General features: G+C 34.7%; 1 protein-coding gene across 12 annotated transcripts; it reads right to left on the reverse strand.

The window, feature by feature from the left end:
- On the reverse strand, positions 7,681-12,690 carry LOC109843183. Of its 12 annotated transcripts, XR_002247566.1 has the most exons (6): positions 12,382-12,690; positions 11,934-12,176; positions 10,671-10,720; positions 8,948-9,979; positions 8,822-8,867; positions 7,941-8,445 (listed from the first exon to the last, which is right to left on the reverse strand). XR_002247566.1 is itself a non-coding variant. In XM_020412116.1 (5 exons), exons 1-5 carry the CDS (start codon positions 12,634-12,636, stop codon positions 7,821-7,823), a joined length of 642 nt encoding a protein of 213 aa, XP_020267705.1. In that variant the 5' UTR covers positions 12,637-12,690; the 3' UTR covers positions 7,681-7,820. The 12 variants fall into 12 exon arrangements, 6 of the variants coding, with proteins under 6 accessions (XP_020267705.1, XP_020267704.1, XP_020267709.1 ...); XM_020412116.1 differs by lacking the exons at positions 8,822-8,867; positions 8,948-9,979 and adding an exon at positions 7,681-7,849 and having other exon boundaries at positions 7,965-8,029; XR_002247561.1 differs by lacking the exons at positions 8,822-8,867; positions 8,948-9,979 and having other exon boundaries at positions 7,940-8,029; positions 8,124-8,445.

The following is a 14,641-nucleotide window of genomic DNA, read 5'->3' on the forward strand; positions in this document are numbered from 1 at the left end:
TCACAAAAGCTCAAACCAACCTCTATGTTCATGTTTCGCGAAGAAAACAAAAACAGAAGTGAAATATTTTAACAAAGTGAGATATACACTCTTCCTCTCATCAGTGTTGGCCTTCTTGTTTTGATGATGTTTAACAAATAATTTACCACTAATGTTGTTTGTCTAGTATTTGTTTCGTATTTATTGTAGACAAACAACGTTGTTGGAGGATGGATGGAATAGAGCTTCAATGATCATATCCAAAGGAGGTTGGCAGAATGTCGGTGAAGCCTTGCAATTCTAAGTTAAAGATCAAGTTCAAGCTTCATCCGCATGTATACCAAGTTGAGCTATAATGAAGATCAAGATCAAACTTGGGTAAATTTAGTATAGGTTTATATTATGTGTGTTTAATACTTTAAGCTCAATATCATATACACACACAATATTGGATTTTCTCACAAAATGAGCTATTTTGAGAAAACTTTGTGATATTTTTTTATTGACCATGTTTACTTTATATTCATGTGTTATAATATTTATGAAGACATTTCATAAAGTTTCAATATGCGTTTAAACTCTTTTTGTCAAAAACAAGTTCTTAACAAATTCATATTCATGCATGTTTTTACAAAATAATGAGTTTTCACAATTGAGAAATAAAAATTGAGAAATTATTTTTCTAACATGTTTTTATTCATGTTTATAAACATTTCGCAAAGTTTCATCAAGTTTGGAATTGATTTGTTATGTTTAATGGAATTTACAAAATCATGTTTTTCATTCGTGCATGTTCGTGCATGTTTTACAAAACAGATGAGTTTTCATAAATGGGAAGTGGTATTTAAGAAATTCTTTCTTTTACATGTTTATCTACATGTTTAGAAACTTCCCTCAAAATTTTACTATTTTTGGAGTTGATTTACTGTGCCCAATTGATTTTACAAAATCGTGTATGTCAGCAGGTTTTCAGAAACTGTAAATTCGTGTTCAAATATTTATTTCTCTCAACTGGGAAAAGATTTTTCAGAAATTCCTTCTCGGACATGTTATTCTACATGTCTAGAACATTTCTACAAAATTTCATAATTTTTGGAGTTAATTTAATATTTTAAATTAATTTTACAAAACAGCTGTGCACTGCTACAGTACTCCGGTCGACCAGAAATGTCTCTGGAGGTTGGTTACTGTAGCTAACGGCTATATTTTCCAGATTTATATATATCTATTATTTTATCTTTTTGCTTGGTTTTCTTGGGTTTTTGGGCTTGTTTCATGAGCCTATATATACTCCATGCCCTCATACTTCTAAGAGCACTTAAGAAATGTTTTAAACAAGTTTAAAGAGTTTTAAACAAGGGTTTAAGTGTGTTAGTGTTTGTTTTGGTTTATGAAGAAGTTTTCACAAGTGGAGGAGATCATCTTCTTGTTTGGGCTTCAATCTCCATCTCTCCATCTTGTCATCTATTGGAGAAGTTTTCTAAACTCTATCTAGCTTTACATTTGCTTAGTTATTTGATTATCATTCTTTAAAGCTAGTTTTTTATATTGAGTTTAGATTTGATTATATTATCTCATTGTTACACACACAACCATTGAGCTTATTGTATTTGCATACATTATATAATTAGGTTATGGGATAGTGTGATATTGAGTTGAGCCTAATTAAGTTCTCACCTTGTTAGAGAGAACAATCATTTGTTGAATTGTGCTTATTGTGAGATTCACTTTGTAATACACTTGTACACCGAGTGAGGAGTGTGTGGTGAGAGTCGGGGATCGTCCTAAGAGGAGTGGCGTCGGTTGACGTGCCTAGGGAGAGGTTGTGACCGATCACTTGAGAGAGACACGGCTAGGTCCAACACTTAGTGGGTGTAGAGTGGGATTACAATAGTGTGTTGATTGTAAAGTTTTCGGTTAGCTAGAAAACCGAGTGTGAGGTGTAAATGTTATTCGGGTGAACGTAGAAAACCCGGTTGATAGTGGATTTCTCCCCAGGAGTGGGGAGCGGAGACGTAGGACGGAAGGTCCGAACTCCGTGATCATATTGCTTGTTTGAGTTTGTCTTTGGCGTATTTGTTTTTGCATTCATCTTATATCGCGCATATACATATATCATATTGTATATCTCTTTGATAGGATATATCATCTTGTGTTAGTTTATATATCCTTGCATATATATATATTCATCATATAGGATATATCTCATTGTGTATATTGCACATTCTTGCACATAACTCTTTATATATCTATCTTGCAAGAATTTACTTATTAATTAATTTTAATTGGCATATAATCGGATTAGATTAGCATAAGACCCTAATCACCCCCCCTCTAGGGTCTAATAATTGGTATCAGAGCTTGGTGCTATCTAACACACATAATATAAAACCTAAACTAGATCTTAGTGTGTGAGGTGTGATTGCATAGTGATTGTATTGTGAGGTGTAAACGTTGTTCGGGTGAACGTAGAAAACCCGGTTGTGATAGTGGAGATCTCCTCGAGGTGAGGAGCGGGGACGTAGGTCGTGGGGACCGAACCTCGTAAACATATCCTTTGTTTGTGATTGCATTGGCGCACTTGTTTTCATATTCATATCTTACATCGCCATTGTGTATTGCTTGTTGATCATTTTGCCCTATCACATTTGTAGTTAATTTGTTTACCCCTCTTGTTAGTTTTATATCCTTGCACATACATTGTCTATATCTCTTTGTTAGGATATATCTTATTGTTTATATATCCTTGCATATATTTCTATCATATAGGATATATCACCTTGTGTATATTGCATATTCTTGCACATAACTCTTTGTATATCTATCTTGCAAGAATATATTTGTTAATTAGTTTTAATTGGCATTTAATCGGATTAGATTAGCATAAGACCCTAATCACCCCCCCTCTAGGGTCTAACAATTGGTATCAGAGCTTGGTGCTCTTTGATTTAAGGACTAACCGCCTTGAGTTAAAGATCCAAGTTATCTTATTTGTGCTAATCTAGTTATGATTGCATTTGTCTTGCTTGCATATGTTCATATATATATCTTGAATATGAATGTATTTTGTTTAGGCTATAAATCCAATGTTGCTCCTAAATTCATTAATTTTTCCTATGCACAATGGGCTTCTAGATTTAAACTATTTGTTGAATCTAGAAATATTGACTTATGGAAAATTATTGATTGTGCTTATATTGTGCCCACATTGGAGAAATCTAAGTGGAGCAATCATGATAATAAAATGTTTAATATGAACAAGCTTTTGTTAGAATATTTGCTTAATGCCTTTGACTCATCATTTTCTAACAAATTTGTTCATTTTGATAGTGCTTACAATTTATGGAAATTCATAGAAGCACATCAAGGCAACTTGGAGGAAATCCGACGTAGTTTGGAGGATTGTTCTTCAAGTGAGTGTGGAGCATCATCATGCACACGGCCACTAGGCGATAGCCCTAGTGTGGTAAGCGATTCGGAATCCGATAGTGATATATCCATCAATGAACTCGCTTGTGCATATGATAGATTATCTCATGCCTATACAAAATTGCAAAACAATTTTATTGATCTTAAAAGCAAGCATATTAGTTTAAAATCCGATCATGAGTCGCTAGCTTCCAAACTTGATATTGTTGTTAAAGAGAATGCTATTTTAAAAGAAAACAATGAGTTATTAAGTTTGGAAAATAATAACATGTCTTCATCTATTGCTAGTTTAACTCATGCTAATAATAATGCCATGATAGAAGTAGAAACTATTAGAAATAAGTTTAATTCTTTTAGAAATGATCATGTTTCATCTACTTCTATTTCCAATGCTTGTATGCATAATGATGAATTGAATCTTGTGAAAAACCGAATATTATCTTTAGATTCAACCCTTAAAACATGCATTGTAGATAATAAGAAACTTATGGACTTGGGTGCAAAGTCTAGTACTACAACTTCTAAACCCGTACACTTTGCACACTTGTATAGTAAAACTTATAAGTGCTCCATTTGTGGTCGTAAAGGCCATTTAGCTAAATTTTGCTATGATGCACAAAAACATAAGAATATTAATTCTTCTTGTGCATCTCATAAGGCTTCTTCTTCATCACATGTACACACACATGCACCCATTGTTCATCATAAGCATGCTAATGTGTATCATTGTGATTTTTGTGGTAGAGTTGGTCACTTAGCTAAGTTTTGTTTTGATTTGCGAAAAGTTTCTAAATCGTAAAGTATTTCAAGTAGACCAACATTATTTCAAAATGTTTCTCATTTGCAAAATAATCTTAAAAGACCATCTTTATTTGCAAATGTTCCACGTGCACCTTTTAATGGTCAACATAAGCAAATGCTTCCTTTCCATTGGGTTCATAACCCTAGGGCCTTGAGCTTAAATGATAGGGGTCATGTCCCTAAATCTTTTGGTACCAAGAGTTCTTGGGTACCAAAACAATTTTGAATTTTAAACCAAGAATTTTAATGTTTTTATCTTTCTTTTTCTTGGTTTTGAAAATTATGCTTTGAAACTTTTTATGAAAACACTTCTTAAATTGATCAAACTTTGACCATGTTAGTGCACCACATATGCCTAAGAGGGTTCATAACCCTAGGGCTTTGAGCTTAAATGATAGGGGTCATGTCCCTAAATCTTTTGGTACCAAGAGTTCTTGGGTACCAAAACAATTTTGAATTTTAAACCAAGAATTTTAATGTTTTTATCTTTCTTTTTCTTGGTTTTGAAAATTATGCTTTGAAACTTTTTATGAAAACACTTCTTAAATTGATCAAATCTTTTGTTTTCATGATTATTTATTTCGATCTTGATGAGAGTACTATGTTTATATAACCCTCAGGATTTATTGGGTGTTTATTTAATACTAGCTCAAGAGCTAGATAGAGTTGCCTCTCTTGAATTTTGAAAATCAATGATGATTTGGTTTTATGTTCTTGTATGATTTACTTGTGATTTATGATTTTATTTGGTTGATTTGTTTTCATTTGAAAACTTTTTGCGTGACTCTCATGTTCCTTCTTTTGATTTCATAAATCTACTTTTATACATATTTTCTTATGTTCTTTGATATGAGACACTTCTTTTTCATATTGACATTTTATATGTGTTCTCATTGTCTTTTTGTATGTGAATGGTGTTTAGCTCTCTTATTCTTTTGTCCCCTTTTTGATGTTGTCAAAGGGGAAAAAATATTGTGAGTATATTCTTTCTTGTTTATATGCATGATATATTATACATTGTATGTTCATTTCCTTTCATGCATATATCCTTTTTGTAAATCTATGCTTATTGATAGGGGGAGCTTTCGCTCTCTTATTCCTTTGTCCCCTTTTTGATGTTGTCAAAGGGGGAGAAACATTGTGAGTATACATTTTCTTGTTTATATGTATGTGAATTATAATTTATATATTCATTTCCTTTCATGCATATATCTTTTTTTGTAAATTGTTTGTCATCGTCAAAAAGGGGGAGATTGTTGGCCTTCTTGTTTTGATGATGATTTACAAACAATTTACTACTAATGTTGTTTGTCTAGTGTTTGTGCATTCCTATGTTTTGTAGACAAATAACGTTGTTGGAGGATGGATGGAATAGAGCTTCAATGATCATATCCAAAGGAGGTTGGCGGAATGTCGGTGAAGCCTTGCAATTCAAAGTTAAAGATCAAGTTCAAGCTTCATCCGCATGTATACCAAGTTGAGCTACAATGAAGATCAAGATCAAACTTGGGTAAATTTAGTATAGGTTTATATTATGTGTGTTTAATACTCTAAGCTCAATATCATATACACACACAATATTGGATTTTCTCACAAAATGAGCTATTTTGAGAAAACTTTGTGATATTGTTTTATTGACCATGTTTACTTTATATTCATGTGTTATAATGTTTATGAAGACATTTCATAAAGTTTTAATATGCGTTTAAACTCTTTTTGTCAAAAACAAGTTCTTAACAAATTCATATTCATGCATGTTTTTACAAAATAATGAGTTTTCACAATTAAGAAATAAAAATTGAGAAATTATTTTTCTAACATGTTTGTATTCATGTTTATAAACATTTCGCAAAGTTTCATCAAGTTTGGAATTGATTTGTTATGTTTAATGGAATTTACAAAATCATGTTTTTCGTTCGTGCATGTTCGTGCATGTTTTACAAAACAGATGAGTTTTCATAAATGGGAAGTGGTATTTAAGAAATTCTTTCTTTGACATGTTTATCTACATGTTTAAAAACTTCACTCAAAATTTTACTATTTTTGGAGTTGATTTACTGTGCCCAATTGATTTTACAAAATCGTGTATGTCAGCAGGTTTTCAGAAACTGTAAATTTGTGTTCAAATATTTATTTCTCTCAACTGGGAAACTATTTTTCAGAAATTCTTTCTCTGACATGTTATTCTACATGTCTAGAACATTCCTACAAAATTTCATAATTTTTGGAATTAATTTATTATTTTAAATTAATTTTACAAAACAGCTGCGCACTGCTACAGTACTCCGGTCGACCGGACCGGTCGACCGGAAATGTCTCTGGAGGTTGGTTACTGTAGCTGTCTATATTTTCCAGATTTATATATATCCGTTATTTTGTCTTTTTGCTTGATTTTCTTGGGTTTTTGGGCTTGTTTCATGAGCCTATGTATACTCCATGCCCTCATACTTCTAAGGGCACTTAAGAAATGTTTTAAACAAGTTTAAAGAGTTTTAAACAAGGGTTTAAGTGTGTTAGTGTTTGTTTTGGTTTATGAAGAAGTTTTCACAAGTGGAGGAGATCATCTTCTTGTTTGGGCTTCAATCTCCATCTCTCCATCTTATCATCTATTGGAGAAGTTTTCTAAACTCTATCTAGCTTTACATTTGCTTAGTTATTTGATTATCATTCTTTAAAGCTAGTTTTTTATATTGAGTTTAGATTTGATTATATTATCTCATTGTTACACACACAACCATTGAGCTTATTGTATTTGCATACATTATATAATTAGGTTATGGGATAGTGTGACATTGAGTTGAGCCTAATTGAGTTCTCACCTTGTTAGAGAGAACAATCATTTGTTAAATTGTGCTTATTGTGAGATTCACTTTGTAATACACTTGTACACCGAGTGAGGAGTGTGTGGTGAGAGTCGGGGATCGTCCTAAGAGGAGTGGCGTCGGTTGACGTGCCTAGGGAGAGGTTGTGACCGAGCACTTGAGGGAGACACGGCTAGGTCCAACACTTAGTGGGTGTAGAGTGGGATTACAATAGTGTGTTGATTGTAAAGTTTTCGGTTAGCTAGAAAACCGAGTGTGAGGTGTAAACGTTATTCGGGTGAACGTAGAAAACCCGGTTGATAGTGAATTTCTTCCCGGGAGTGGGGAGCGGAGACGTAGGACTATATATATATATATATTTCATCATATAGGATATATCTCATTGTTTACATTGCTTTTCCTAGCTCATATATCTTGTTGTATTTCACACTTGCTAGGATAACTTGTTAATTAATTTTAAATTGACATTTAATCGGATTAGATTAGCATAAGACCCTAATCACCCCCCTCTAGGGTCTAACAATCAGTTCTAGGACTAAATTGTCAAAGGAACCTACAAGCAATAGCCAACACCGAGAAAACAGTAAAGACACGAGATTTACGTTGTTCGGCAAACTTGCCTACGTTCACAGGAAGGGGTGAGGGGAGATTCCATTATGAGGAGAACACCGACGACTTGTACAATCCACAAGCTCGTCTCAAAAGAAAAAAAATTTGATTTTTACCAAAAAGAAATTGACATCTCTCTTGTAAAATCTCTTCAAGCTCTCTTATCAAGATCTTTCTTTTCTAGCCGCCAAAAGTCCTTGTTTTCTTCTCTGCAGCCGAAAAACAAAACCGTCTGTTCGTTTTTTATCAAAACCCATGAAGCCGAAAAAAACCCTAGCTTCGGATATTTATAGGAGAGCATGAAATTTCTTGGGTGGGTCGTACCCGGGCTTGCCGCTTGCTGCTCCGCGCTCGTGGGTGTGGCCCCCACGTTCACAAGTTTCTGCTGCCTGTAGAAATAGGTTACTTCTTTTAGTTTCTTTTAAATGAGAATAGGCCGAGAACAAAACGAAAGCTAGAAAAATGCCACCAAGATTATCACACTTTTCAGTATACGCCTTTTTTGTGGCAAGAGCAGCAAGCAAGTTATTTGCAGACCAAGACATGAGAACGGCACAAAAGTCACAACTCATAAAACTTGAGAGAATAAGCCTGAAAAAGTACACTCACGATATGCAAACACTTTCTACTCCAAAACCTTTAACATGAGTCAGAAATATTTCAATACATTCATGGATATGTTAACTACGGATGTCCATTGAAAATGGATTTTAACCAAACGAAACTGCCTTCGTAGTCTGTACCCTCTAGACCACAGAAGCTTTATTTTGCTACCAACTTTCCCCTTATAGCTCCTTTCGATTCCCTGGAAATGAAACAGTGAGGTTCAATATGTGCAAGTCTCGGTGCTAAAAAAAGCTAATACTGAGACCGAAGGCGAACAGCATAACTTCTATATATAACATTCTTGCAAAGGATTTCATTAACGATAACTATAAGTTCATTCTGGACGACACACAATTTAACTGCTAGAAAGGAAGACGAGAATGAATAGAACTTGTAATTAACAGCTAAACTTTTCAACTTTACCTGATCCAATTTATTTTGATAAAATACCATAAAAAGCTCTGTAGCTCATGGCTGCTCAAGGAAAATAGTTCCAGGGAAGGTAATTACTTGATTATCTCATTTCCATGAGACCCTGGACAGCGGTATAACAAAGAAAGTTACTAACAACTCACTTGAATGTTCAGAATAACCTCACTCCAGCCTTAGAGTTATCAACACCTGAAAGCAAAAACCAGCTTAGGGAAAAACCAAGCTTTTAAAGTAGACAGATTTCTTCCTACGATAGGGTCAGTATATACTGTTTGCTTTGAAGCTTCAAAATCTCATCGGGATAACCTATTCAAAAGATAAAGCTCATAACTATAACGCAGCACTTTGTAGTAAAATTCATGAAAGAAAAATAGAATAATACAGGCAAAGTAAAAGTGAACTCTTAGACCAGCTTATGTGCTCCTCCATTTCGTCACAAATAACAGAACAAAAATTCTAAATCCGATTACCATGCAATCCACATGAAAATTATTCATGTAGTGGGAAACAGAATCCAAGTAGGAACAAATTATGCTTGTTTTTGCCATCAACAAGTCGGAGCAATTCAAAAATGCATGAGACACGCTGGAGATACTGAAATCTTTTCAGGTTTTAAAATAAAAGCCGAAAAATTGCATGTCAGGAGCTGCAGTGGCTATAAAACTTTTCAGAGAAATTTAGGCACACCACAGAAGTTCCTAGACCAAACAAACGTAAATGGACTCATCATACATAGGCCGCACACACTTTTGAAACAACCTAAAACACCTTCTAAATTGTGAGGTGCATCATGGGCTTTGCATAGGGCTTAATATTAGATAAGACTTCAGATACCTTTTAAATTTAAACAATATATGTTAGTCATTAAAAATTGATTTTCGTTCTTTCTACCTTTGGTGAAGTATGCACTACTTACTATCATGTTGAGGAGTTTGGTTTTAATGTCTTTATGTTTGTTTGCATTGTCGTGTCTTTTAAGATTTACAGTGCCATGATTCCTAGAATGTGATATCTAAAAAAGACGAATTCTAGTAGAAAATTCTAGTAGAATTTGAAACTGCAGCATTTACAAGCTCACTATTGTAATGAAAAGCAAGACAATACACATTATCAAAAGGTATAGGACTGCAGACGTTAAACCTTCAGTGAAAAAGTAAGAAATAATAGAAAAGGGAAGAGGGAAATTCATTCATTTGTTTTGGTGCCCAGTGGTATAGATATTTAAAGTTGCTAGTTAACTTCTGGTGGAGTTGATCCAAGCCAGTAGCCATTATTTCCCAAGTGTTGTGATCGTAGAATACCTGTAATGTTCGAGGAAACTGTCAAGACTGATAATTATCGACCATACTTATGGGTCAGAATACGTACAGAACGAATGAACACATAAACAACAATAAAACACTCAGGCGAGTGATAGCAATATAGGAATAAGAATTAGCGAATCCATAAGAAGTTTAAGGTTACTTCAATTAGGAACAAATTAAGAGAATTGATTGAGATGAGTTAGACATGTAAAATGGAGACAAATATGCACCAGTTAAAGGTGATAGTATTGATATTAATAGATCAAAATCACATGGGGTTGAGGCAGTTATTAACTCTTACCAGAGCTGAATGGAGAAATAAGATCATGCATACAAGACAGGGTGAACCCCATTAGAATAAATGCTCATCCTAAGGAAGGCAAATAACGAAAAATTGGAGACACTCGTGTCAAAGATGTATCTGATACTTTCAAGTGTATGTTGAGAATGCCAAAAATGTTAGGTTCTGCCATGAATACTTTAACTATATGAAATGAACTTGCATGTCGTTTATCAAGATCTGAATTAGAGGGCTTTTGGAAATAGTGCAAATCCCTAGGTGGCTAGTCTGAAATCAAACTGAGCAAATAATTACTGAAACAGTAAATGCCATGCTATTTCTCTGTTTGAAATCAAACGAAAGATGCCAGTGTATATTCCATTGTGAAAATATGTGATAAATGCTCACCAGCATCTTGGCCCTACAGAAGCAAGCTTCGCAGGCCTCCAATTTTGGCCCTGAAAATGCATGAAAAGGGTCAAATATGTAGCAAAATCAAAGAATCGAAAATTGATCCGGTAGAATAACCTTATTGGTAAATTAAAGAGTAGAGATGAGTTGCTCAGTCCCGAAGTATTCAAACAACTATGATTTTAGAAATTTCAATTCACATCAAGAATAACAGACAACACTATTGTAGAATGGATGATGTTGTCTCTGCAGTGAAACATAGTATTCATTTGAGAACATCAATACTTTTCTGCCACTACATCTAAGAAATTGTGAAAGAGCAACTTTTTTCCATATCAATCTCCCTACTATTACGTGATGAAATACATGAGGATCCAAGTGGCTTTCTTAAATCAGTGGTAAACGCCTCTAATCAGGTCACGAAATTTAAACAGGGCCACGAGGTGGCTTTTGACAATAAATGATCAACGTAGTATACCAGGCATAAACAACCTTGCAAAAAATTTAAAAACAAACACAAAATAGTTGCCATGAATGACAAGGTCACAACAATTTTGTAACTTAATCGAACAGCCAAAAGTTGAGAAGAGAGAGACAGCTGGGAATCAGAAACATAGGTAACTAGGACATTTTATTTCTTTTAACAAATTCTATACAAATATTCCCCAAGTATATACCCTACCTTTAGTAAATTTCAGAAATTGAACAATTGAGAAGTGGATACAGCAGCACTGAGAACTTAGAATCAAATAAGTAGAACAAATGGTTCCTACAATAATCTGAAAATGGCTTAAGCTAAGCCGAATCACTTTTGATAGTTCTTAGCTCCAATAGGTGTTCATCATTTGTTATATGAAGCATAAGACGGAGATTAGTTAGCAAAGCTTCTCTCTCCCAACTTAGCGGTCCAGATGCATATAATGCCATTATGATTAAATGGTAGGCATTTAACTCCAATCGATGAATTTCAACGGCCCCTTCCTTTGAAGGTTCAAAAGGTTCTGTTCCTGAGCAGCTCCAGGCTTCATCGTCATTGAAACTAATACTCTTAGGATGGTCAAATGACCTATGTTGACTATTGAAAGGACTACAACTACCAACAGAGGATGAAAGGCTATCAGTATTACTATGTTCTAAACTTCCAAGAAAGAAATGCACATCTTCATTTGGATTTGCCCAATTCATGCCTGAGTCAGGAAACCCAGGGGTTCTTTTGTAATTTTCACCATAAATTATTTGTGATGGAGCACAAATATCTACCATTTTAGGAAATAAACTTCGGCGCTTCCTCACTTTCCTCGCTGCTCCCATCTTTCTCCCAGCTCCTGCTTTATTATCCAACCTTTTCTTCAAGCCTCTTACAGAAATCCTATAAGGTTCATCATCACGTTTGCCACATTTTTTGAAGCGCCGCACCTCTGCATATTGTTGCAGTCTTTGGTTGTCGACGCTCCCTCTTTCCCATGGTATTTCGGTCTTTCGTTCATTTAATTTTTCAGACTCCTGCAACAAGATAATACAACCATCCAACGCCACAATAAGAAAATATAACCATGAACAATAAGACCTAATCAGAGGACTAACCTAAATAATTTAGGGAATACCAATAGTTTACGACATTACCCCAATCTAGATCATTATAATTAAGAGATCCAAATCAAGAGGCATAACAATTTGCAATATTATGAAAAACAAGAAACAGCCATACCTTATTGACTAAGACCCATCTATCGCCATTCCACGACTGCGGGATTCTAACGTTAGATTTTTCTACTTCAAGCTTGTCAGAGGATCCACCAAGCACGAGCACAGAGTAATTCCCACTACCAAGAACATCCACAATCTTCGCAGCTTTCCAAGAGCTATTCTCAAAAACTTCAACAATCTCACCAGGAACACAACTCCCGGATATCTCCACAAGAGGAGGGCATGGCCTAATGTCCTTCCTCTGAACTTTTCCCATGGCAATAGCTCCATTGTGCGAAAAACCGTCGTACTTAACATGGTAATAGTGGCGCCTGAGGGATTCTCCCTCTTGCTCAGAACCTCGACCTTGCTCCCTTTCCTCAATCTCATTCTTGCAGTTTTATAATAAAAAAAACCCCTAATCTACAAATTCAGAAAAATCTATCAATAATCTTCAACTAATTTTTTCCCTTTTTTTCCTGAGAAAATCTGCAACTAGTTATTTATATATAAATCGAACATTGATTACAGAGAGATGAAAATAAGCAAATAAAGAAGCTTTTGTATGGAAATATAATATAAATCATAAACATGCATACAAGACTTGATGATCAATTTAAGAGATTAATATCTTAACCACTAGAAATGATAGTAATTAACGAGCTATTAATACAGCAAATTCATCGAAAAAGACGAAAAAAATAATAAAAACTTGAAAATTGCCAGATTAAGTCTAAACAATAGACGAATTTTAAACAATGTCATCAACTGTAGTTGCACTGATGACTAACATTCTTATTAAAAAATAAAAACAAAATCAGGATGTTGGCGTAAGAAAAAGATAAATGATGAGTAATTTGTTAAGATATTTAGTAGGTATCGGGTAGTTAATAGTTATTAGGAGTTTATCTCTTTAGTGGGTTGTTAGTGGATTGTTAACGGAATTGTTAACTGAATTGTTAACTGAATTGTTGCTGCTGTTATCTATTTAAGTAATGAATGAATCTCTTTAGTGTGTGCGTGAAATTACTCTCTTCTTTCTCATCTTCACATCTGGTATCAGAGCCTCTGCAGAGGTGATAACTGATAAACAAATACTGAGAGTATAGGAGTAGAAATTGTTCTACAAATGGCCACAGAGAAAGCCTCTTTTATCCAACCAGCAATTCCTCACTTTGATGGTCACTACGATCATTGGAGTATGCTAATGGAGAATTTCTTCAGATCTAAAGAGCTTTGGGAGGTTGTTGATAAGGGTTTTACAGCACCTACAGAGGCAGCGTATCAAGCATTGACAGATGCCCAGAAAGCAAAAATTGAGGAATCGCGTTTGAAAGATTTCAAGGCAAAGAATTTTCTTTTTCAATCAATCGATCGTGAAGTTCTAGAGACTATTCTCCAGAAAAATACATCAAAAAATATATGGGATTCTATGAAGAAGAAGTTTCAAGGCTCAGCAAGAGTAAAGCGTGCACATCTTCAAGCAATGAGGAGAGATTTTGAGACTCTTCAAATGAAAAACGGAGAGTCGGTCTCTGATTATTTTGGACGAGTTACGGGGATTGCAAATAAGATGAGGATTCATGGTGAGAAGATTGAAGATGGTGCTGTTGTAGAGAAAATATTGAGATCTATGGCTCCCAAATTCGACTATATTGTGTGTTCCATTGAAGAATCTCATGATATTGACACAATGTCAATCGATGAGTTGCAAAGCTCTTTACTGGTGCATGAGCAGAAGCTGAATCGCAGCACCACTGACAATAATACATCTGAAGAACAAGCTTTGAAAGCCTCTACCTTTAATGATTTTTCAAGCTACAGAGGAAGAGGCAGGGGTAGAGGTGGTAGAGGACGAGGAAGAGGAGGTCGAGGCAACCACAATGGAGGTAGACATCAACAGAATTTCAGGCACGAAGATCGTTCATCGCCGAGCTCTCAAGCCAAAGGAAAAGGTAGTTATAAACATACTGATAAGATGAATATCCAGTGTTATCGCTGTCACAACTATGGTCATTATAGCAATGAATGCTATACGAAGCTGCCGAAAGATAAAGGAGAAGGAGAAAAATCAAACTTTGTTGAGAGAAGGGAAGAAGAAACACTTTTAATGGCATTTCATGCCAATAAAGAACCTGGATTTGATACCTGGTACGTTGACACAGGGTGTAGTAATCATATGAGTGGCTGTAAGTCCTCTTTCTCATCCTTAAATGAAGATTTTCGTACCACTATCAGTTTTGGTGACTGTTCTAAATTAAATGTGATGGGGAAAGGAGATA

Source organism: Asparagus officinalis, chromosome 5, assembly GCF_001876935.1.
Source record: "Asparagus officinalis chromosome 5, Aspof.V1, whole genome shotgun sequence".
NCBI lineage: Eukaryota > Viridiplantae > Streptophyta > Magnoliopsida > Asparagales > Asparagaceae > Asparagus > Asparagus officinalis.